General features: G+C 57.2%; 1 protein-coding gene across 5 annotated transcripts in view; it reads right to left on the bottom strand.

Moving 5' to 3' along the window:
* Window positions 1–1947: 1947 nt before the first annotated feature.
* The window catches only part of OSBP2 (oxysterol binding protein 2), a 78718-nt gene continuing 72454 nt past the window's right edge, over window positions 1948–8211 (bottom strand). For all 5 annotated transcript variants that reach the window (XM_057411091.1, XM_057411102.1, XM_057411115.1 and 2 more), the window contains 7 exons: window positions 6645–6890; window positions 5623–5743; window positions 4891–4994; window positions 4412–4507; window positions 3861–4045; window positions 2772–2992; window positions 1948–2285 (listed from right to left, as the gene is read on the bottom strand). In XM_057411091.1, coding sequence (XP_057267074.1) covers window positions 2143–2285; window positions 2772–2992; window positions 3861–4045; window positions 4412–4507; window positions 4891–4994; window positions 5623–5743; window positions 6645–6890 — 1116 coding nt within the window. In that variant the 3' untranslated portion in view covers window positions 1948–2142. The remainder of the gene's footprint in view (window positions 2286–2771; window positions 2993–3860; window positions 4046–4411; window positions 4508–4890; window positions 4995–5622; window positions 5744–6644; window positions 6891–8211) is intronic.

Here is an 8211-nt window from a genome sequence, read left to right as displayed (position 1 = left end):
AGCCCCTTTCACAATAAGCCCCACCCTGGGCAGCTTTGGTTGCCACCACAAACCACGCTGCAATGCCCATGGAGCCGGGAAGTGGCCTGGAGCAAGGGGGGGGACACCGAGCACCTCCCTTCAAACCCCAGACGCAGCGTTCCCAGAAGGGGATGCCTGTGTAACACTGCCTGAACGCTCCCGCATCCAGCTCTGGGGTAACGTGTTGCTTCTCTGCTTTGGGAGTTACCCGGCTGCCATCAGCCCTACATCCTACCTCGGGGGTGAGCCCAGGGAAATGGTGCTACAAAAACTCAGACAGACACTTCTGTCTTCATTATTTTTCATCTATTGTGTACCATAGAAATTTAAGCAAAATAATTTTATATATATTTATATATATATGTATAAATTAGAAGCAAATAAATAAGATTAAAGGGTACATGGGAATCCGTGGGTGTTGCCACTCCCAAGAGCCAACTCACTACTGTTATGCCGTATAAGGTCTATATATACTGTACATGTAGGTGTGCTGTGAAGAACAGGTATGGAAGGTGCTGGAAGAGAAGCCAACCAGGAGGAGACTGATGAAGAACCTGATTGCATACGTGTCCCATGTGCAGCCTGGGGATTCCAGTTACCATTGCCTCAAAGTTCATTATTGCTAATTATCTTCCAATGTGGATGTGACAGTCCGGCTAGGGGCGGGCTCTGACCCCTGCGAGGCAGCAGCGGGTGATATGGTGAAGACATCAAACTGAGATCCGATGGGGCAAACGTCCAGGTCCCTGACACTCTCTGGCCCAGCAGATCCCACGTTCAGGACCTGCCACCTCCATCCTCCCGTTCCATGCCCCAGCACCGCTCGCTCCTGGTCCTCGCCGATCATCAGCAGGGATTGCTCCGCTCCTCCCGGCAGGTCCAGGGCTGCAGGAGGGGCCAGGAGGGACGTGGGGCTCCCCCAGCCCCGTGCTCAGGCTGCTTTAGCGATTACCTGAAACTGCTCCTGCAATAGAGCAGCCACAAGGGGAGGACGAAGGGAGCTGGGCTGTGGGTGCCCTCCAGGCTCAGCCCCACCATGCCAGGGGACCATGGACCAGAGCTGCATGGCTTGATGGGGAAGACACAGGGATGGGAGACCCAGGACCAAGACTGCGCCTCAGGGATGCTCCATCCCATTGGCACCATGGCACCTCTTCCCTCCCGGTGTCTGGCAGAGCTCAGCAGGGAGATGCTGCCTACAGTGCCAGCACCGAGGTTCAGCCCCTTGGCTGCAGCGGTACAGAGCGGGAGAGGGCCAGAACGTGGACCCCAGAGCATCACTGGGGACAAACCTCTTTGCCCTGGGTCTGCCAAGTATTCCCAACATCGGCAAGGCTGTTTCTCCTTTGGATGTGGCTGCAGGAAAACCAAACCAACCCAAACCTCACTCAAATCATTCTAACAAAGCATCATGTTAAAGACAGTCCCAAACCTTGGCTAAGCACAGCAGACTGCAGGGAATCTGCTCCAGTGCTTCTTAAAGAAAAAGGGAAAAAAAACAACCCAAAGTCACAGCTGAAATATCCAAATTGGTGTTACTGGGACCACTGGGCACCGTGGGACCCACCAAAAGCCTCCAGGATCAAGTGTCACAGCCCCTGGGGACCGATTTCCCAGCAGGACACCGCGTTGTTCACGTCTGTCTTCGAGGGAACCCGAACCAGGAGCCGACGTAAAAAAATAAAGTAATTCCATCAAGTCCACACAGAAACGGGGGAAAAGAGAAAACCACGTCAAAGGGAAGAGCTCACACGTGTGCACTGCATCCCCACAGCGTGAGCATCTTTGGAAGCTGACATCTCAGCCAGCACAGCCGAGATGCTGCAAGACAGAGGCAGCAGCTCCTGGCAGCAGCAAACGCATTCAGGTAGGATGGAGCCAGCCTCGGGGGTCCTCCCGCCTCGGCAGCTGCTGCAAACCCATCGGTGAACTCCACCAGCCATTTATTAGTGCGTAAAAAAATAGGTTTGGAGTCCCTGGGTACGTTTGCTTCTCACATTCCTGCGGGGGCTGACTCGGGGGGGATGTATTTGCCCTGTCAAGCGCCAGCGGGATGCTGCCAGCGTGGCCTCGCTGTCCCTCTGTCTTGTCCCGGTGAGCAGAGGCCGGCCCGGGGGCGGCTCAGAAGATGTCGGGGCACATGCTCCAGTCCTGCTTGTCCTTGGCCTCCCAGTAGCCACCTTTATAGACACAGATGAGCTCCCCTGTCATGGCGTCCAACTTGCGCTCAAACCACAGTGGGATGTAGCCCTCGTAGTCCTTGCCTGGCAGGGGGAATCGCAGAATAGTTCGGGTTGGAAAGGACCTTAAGATCATCCAGTTCCAACCCCCTGCCATGGGCAGGGACACCTCACACTAAACCATGGCACCTAAGGCTCTGTCCAGTCTGGCCTTGAACACCGCCAGGGATGGAGCACTCACAGCTTCCCTGGGCAACCCATTCCAGTGCCTCACCACCCTCACAGTAAAGAATTTCCTCCTTATATCCAATCTAAACTTCCCCTGTTTGTTTGAACCCATCACCCCTTGTCCTATCACTACAGTGCCTAATGAAGAGTTCCTCCCCAGCATCCCTACAGACCCCCTAAACACAGGATAAGGGATGCTTTTCCCAGCCGAAAGCTGGTGAATCCCATGCTAAGAGCCACAGGGCCCTTCCTGCATCCCCCAGACCGAGCGGGGGGGTTTCAACGCTGCATCCCCCCCTCCCAGGGTGGTCCCTGCCCCGCCAGCATCCCACAGGATCTCACCTTCCTCCAGGGCCTCCACGGCCTCGGCCTCCCTCCGGCGCCGCACGGCTCGCTGCTTCTCCTCCAGCCGCTGCTTCTCCACGTTGGCCTCGTCCCAGCGGCCGCTCTCCATGAGGCGCTGGTCGGGGCGCAGGCGGCTGTCGGTGGGGGCCACGCGCTCCTCGGGCTCGTTCAGCGTGAGGGCCAGCTCCGAGAAGAAGTACATGTTCTCAGCGTTCTCCCTGCGGCCACAGAGCCCCGGTCAGCGTGGTGGAGGTGCTCCCACCTGGAGCAGAGCTCCCCAGCCCCCCGTGTCCTCACGTCTCATCCCAGCCCCACTGATGCTTCTCCTGCCACCCCAAACCAGAGGTTTTTTTACAGGGTGCCCAGAGAAGCTGCGGCTGCCCCATCCCTGGCAGTGTTCAAGGCCAGGTTGGACACAGGGGCTTGGAGCAAGCTGCTCTAGTGGAAGGGGTCCCTGCCCATGGCAGGGGTTGGAGCTGGAGGAGCTCTGAGGTCCCTTCAGCCCAAACCAGGCTGGGATCTGGGGAGCCCCTCCTCCCACCTGCTAAATGGAGATGCCGGTGATGCTTTGACATGTCTTGGAGGGGAGCAGATCCCTCCTCTGCTGCCTCCACACGGGCAGGCTAAAAGCCAAGCCTATGACTTCTGAGTGCACAGCCAAGACAGAGAATGGCTTCACCCAAAAGCTGCTGGATCACAGAATCACAGAGAATTCCAGCCCGGTTTGGGTTGGAAAGGACCTTAAGATCATCCAGTTCCAGCCTCCTGCCATGGGCAGGGGCACCTTCCACTGACTTCAGAGCATCCCTGCTGTGGGCAGGAGAGTCAAGAGGACCGCTCTCCTGAGGGCTAAAGCAGCTGGTGGAACAGGATGGCCAGGGATGCCTATGCAGCCCACACATCTCCTGCCATCACCAGCGGCCCAAAAACCAGTACCTCCAACTGCCCCAACATCCCTCAAAGCCACCCTCCCCTTGCAGGGAGCTGCTGTGCGCAGCCACACAAAGCCCTGCTCCCCTTCCCACGTCCTCTGCTCTGGGCACACGAGTTCACCCCGTGGGGCTCAGGGTGACAGGAGGGACTCACGGGAGGGGGTACTTCTTCCACAGGACCTTTGGAGACAACGTCTGGTAGACGGTTTTCTGCTTCCCCTCCATGCTGGTGCTGCCGTGGCTGCTCTGCACGATCTTGGAGCACTCCATCTTCTCATCCCACGTGCCAGACATGACGTAGTGCGCTTTGCCATCGGCGTCGCTCACCACCCCTGTCACCTGGCAGGAGGAGATGGCTCTGGTGACGTTTGGAAAGGCCCAGAGGACAGGCAGAGGTGCAGGGGGGACAACACCCTCCAGGTCCCCAACCAGAGCCCAGGACTGGGGAGTGTGCGCCCATTCTGACCGTGAAGGGGGGTCTCCAGCCCATCAAACCCTTCCCAGGTCTCAGTGCTGCAGCTCCAGCACATGGAGAACCCAACATGGGCTCTGCTTGGAGGTGCCCCCCAGCCCTCCCTGGTGACCCATGGCAGAGGGGCCAGCACGGGCAGGACTGTGGCCCTCTGAGCCCAGCTTAGAGGCAAGAGCCAGGTCTCATCCCAGCCAGGACAGGCAGAAGGAGCAGGGAGATTGCTGGATACACACCTTTCGGGGAACATCTCTGGAGAAGTAGCTGTAGGGGGTAAATTTCAGCTGGCATTTATCTTTTGACTTATGGTTAACAATCTCTATTTCACCAGACTAGATAAAAGACACAGAACCAGAGCAAGTGAGAGGCTTGGCAAGGAGACAAATCAGGCATTAGTTGCAGTGCAGGTACAGATCAACACCAGCCGCAGCATCACCCACGTCTGCAGCCCCCACCCGGCCACCCCAGGCAGCCCCATGGGGTCGAACCCATCACCCACCCTGCCCCATGGAGCTGCTGGATTTGGGAAGAACCATGAGAAGCTGCTCCGGGAAGCTTCGCCCCATCCCTGCAGGGAAGCACAGCTTCCTATTGCGGTAGGAGTACGGTGGGGACACCAACATCCACCTCAGGAAGGCAATGCCTCTCCAGCCCCCCTGCCCAGAGCCAGGTGAGGCCAGGCAGGACCCATCACCTCAGACCCGTAGGCACCAACCTGGTCAATCCAGAGCTTGCCCACAATGATGTTGTGAACAGTGGAGGTGACTTTCCTCCAGACATAGTGATTCCCACTGGAGTGGAACTCGAGGTGGATGGCACCTGCAGAGAGAGGGCAGGGCTGTGGGCACCACCCCAGCACCATGCTGGTCCTCAGAGCCAGCTCAGCCCCTCTACCTGCCTCTCCCATCATTCATCCTTCTCATTGCTGCATGCTCCATTTTCTGCTGCAGGCAGGGACCTGCACAGCCTCTGCCCTCTTCCCAACACCCCAAAACCACTCATTTCAAAAGCAGGTCAGAAAGGTGCTGCCTGGTTGACTCTCAATGTCAAAACTACTTCTACTCAGCCCAGGGACAGGCAGAAGACAAACAGAACAGTGGAAGGAAGCAGCTTATTGCATCTGGCTGCTGGGGAGGGGGTTAAACCAGGCAGCAAGACAACCTGTAAGTATCACTTCAAGAGAAATCAATTCATGGGCAAGCAGGGCATTTCCAAAGCACCTCTGCTATGGTGCCAGCAGCAAGCAACGCAGCCTCTGCAGCTGATACATTCATTTCCAGGGGAGATGAGTTAGCACCAGTCATCAGGAGCACCAATCCGTGCTCCCAGGGTGGAATTCACTGGGCCCTGGGTGAGCCCAAGGCACTGCCAAGCTGCTCTAAACTTTAGGTATTGCACGAGCAGTGCAGGGATAAAAGCAAGCCCCAAACCTCAGCGTGTCACCTACCCAGTGGCATGATGGAGAGGTATTTGCCCCTGAACTTGCTGGCAATGGTGATTTCCTGCCACAAAGTCCACCCTCGCGTGGAGAAGACGTGATGGGCGGCTGCAGGGGGGTGGTGGCTCACCTGGGGAGAGGAGAAACAGCCCGTGAGGGACAGCCACCAGCACCAGAGAGCCCTGGTGAGTGCTCGCAGTGTGGCTCCTGGGAGCTCCATGCCAGCTTCAGCCATAAGGATGCTCCACTGCGCACTGGGGTGACCTCCCGTGAGGTTCCCCAGCAGCAAAAGGAGGTGAACGAAGCTCCTGCCAGGATCTGCTGAGGCTTGTTAGCAAAATGTTACCTTAGAACCACAGCCTGGTTTGGGTTGGAAGGGGCCTTAAAGCTCCTCCAGCTCCAGCCCCTGCCACAGGCAGGGACCCCTTCCACTAGAGCAGCTTGCTCCAAGCCCCTGTGTCCAACCTGGCCTTGAACACTGCCAGGGATGGGGCAGCCACAGCTTCTCTGGGCACCCTGTGCCAGCGCCTCAGCACCTTCACAGGGAAGAGCTTCTGCCTCAGAGCTCATCTCAGTCTCCCCTCTGGCAGGTTAAAGCCATTCCCATGCCAGGGTGCTGAGTGCCCCAGGCTGCTGGATTACACACAGGAGCACAGCAAAATGCTCCCTGTTAAATCCCACTGTCACCAGCAGGAGACAATCCTATTTGGATAACAGGATTTCAGGCACCAGATTATCAACGCTTTGCTCAGTGCCCTGGGCTGAGCAGCACATGCAGCATTCAGGGGAGGTTCAGAGCAGCTGGAAGAGCATCCATCTGTCTGTCCCACCTTTTGCTCTACAACACTGGGATGGACACTCTGCTGCTGAAAAATGGCTTGGGTTGTGCCCGCTGCAGCTGCTGCCAACACCAACACCAACCTGCAAGCTGCCTCAGCCAGGAGGATGCTCAGTGCAAGGAAATGCTGGTGCTTTGGCTGGACACGGGCAGCAGGACAGGCACACTGAGCCCCTCCACAGCCCCAGCTCACCTGCTCGCAGAGGGAGCGGAAGCCCAGCTCCTCGAGCCGGTCCAGCTCGTAGGTCTCCCCCAGCAGCGGGTTGAAGGGCTTCGCGGTGCGGTGGACGGTTGTGGAGTAGGAAGACACAGAGAAGGCAGCCACGAAGCACATCTGCTCCGTGGAGCTCTCGCACTTGGCCGCCTTGTCCAGCAGCTCGTGGTACTCCAGGTCCTCTGTCAGCCTCTGCAGCATGGAGAGTGGCTCGTTGAAGTTCACCTGGAGGGGCACAAGGAATGCTCAGCAAAGCAGGAGAGGTGCCAAGCCGGGCACTGCACCCTCTGCCTCCTCATCCCCCGGCACCAGGCCCTGCTGCCACCAGCACCCCACACGTGTGGCTCTCTGAGCATGGAGCAATGTGTGCCAGGAGGCTGGATCCAGGGAGGATGGAAAGGGCTGAATGGAAGCAGGAGCCCCCAGGGTGGGGGGCTGGATGAGCCAAGGCATCCTGCCTGCACCTTGCCTGCTCCCTGCCTGCACACTGCTTGCAGCCTGCCTGCACACTGCCTGTTCACTGCCTTCACACTGCCTGCTCCCTGCCTCTGCAGCATCACAGAGGCATTAAAGGTCAGAAATCCACGCTCTGCTCCCTGAACTGTACCACAAGAGCTGGCTGCCCCGTGAGCTAACCAGATACAGCATCATGGAATCCAGCCTGGTTTCGGTTGAAGGGACCTTAAAGCTCCTCCAGCTCCAACCCCTGCCACGGGCAGGGACCCCTTCCACTAGAGCAGCTTGCTCCAAGCCCCTGTGTCCAGCCTGGCCTTGAACACTGCCAGGGATGGGGCAGCCATATACAGTCTCAGGTATAAACTTGCTCTGGTGATGGAGCACCAGTGACCCCCAAAACAAGCCGCAGCAGCAAAACCAGCTCCCTCCTGCCTCCCGGCCAGTGTCCACCACCCACAAGCAAGAGACTGCACAAGGCAGGGACACGCTGCTCTCTGGCTGCCCTCCATCTCTTCCGTAACCTCCTGACAAAGCCATTCTCACACCAGCTGCAGCCCCGCTGCTCAGAAAACCTTGAAAAACCACATTTGGGAGTGTCCCTGCATAATACTGATACTAATGTCATAATTCCTGGCAGTAAAGATTCACTTTTCACTACCAGTTCAGAACAAAGAAACGTATTTTAGAAGGAGCAGATGGCTGAAGGATGGGAGCACCACTTCTATAAGCCAACCTCCATATTTCATGCTAGAGAAAACAAACTCCAGCTTGTTCCACTCGTGGATTTAGCCTGTAAATAGCAGGGCTCTTACAGCACCTGAGAAGGAGCGACAGACAGGCAGCATCACATCCACATGATAAAGCAAATCACTGCTGGCTCGAGGTAACGCTTGGGAGAGATGCAGAGAGAGAACAAAGCAGCAGCTGCATCCTCCCCACTAGCATCAGCAAAGCTAAACCTTTCCACAGGGAGAGAATATAAATGGCTGTTGGAAGGAGATGAAATTGTCCTCACATTGCCTCACCATGGGCTGCTTGTTCTTGGGGTGAATCTGCCAATGAAATGCCACGTGTGGCTGAGCTTGTGGAG

Source organism: Pezoporus wallicus, unplaced genomic scaffold (genome assembly GCF_028554395.1).
Source record: "Pezoporus wallicus isolate ANWC-B61680 ecotype Strahan unplaced genomic scaffold, APGP_CSIRO_Pwel_v1 contig_8226, whole genome shotgun sequence".
Lineage (NCBI taxonomy): Eukaryota > Metazoa > Chordata > Aves > Psittaciformes > Psittacidae > Pezoporus > Pezoporus wallicus.
This window is presented reverse-complemented; position numbering and strand designations above follow the sequence as displayed.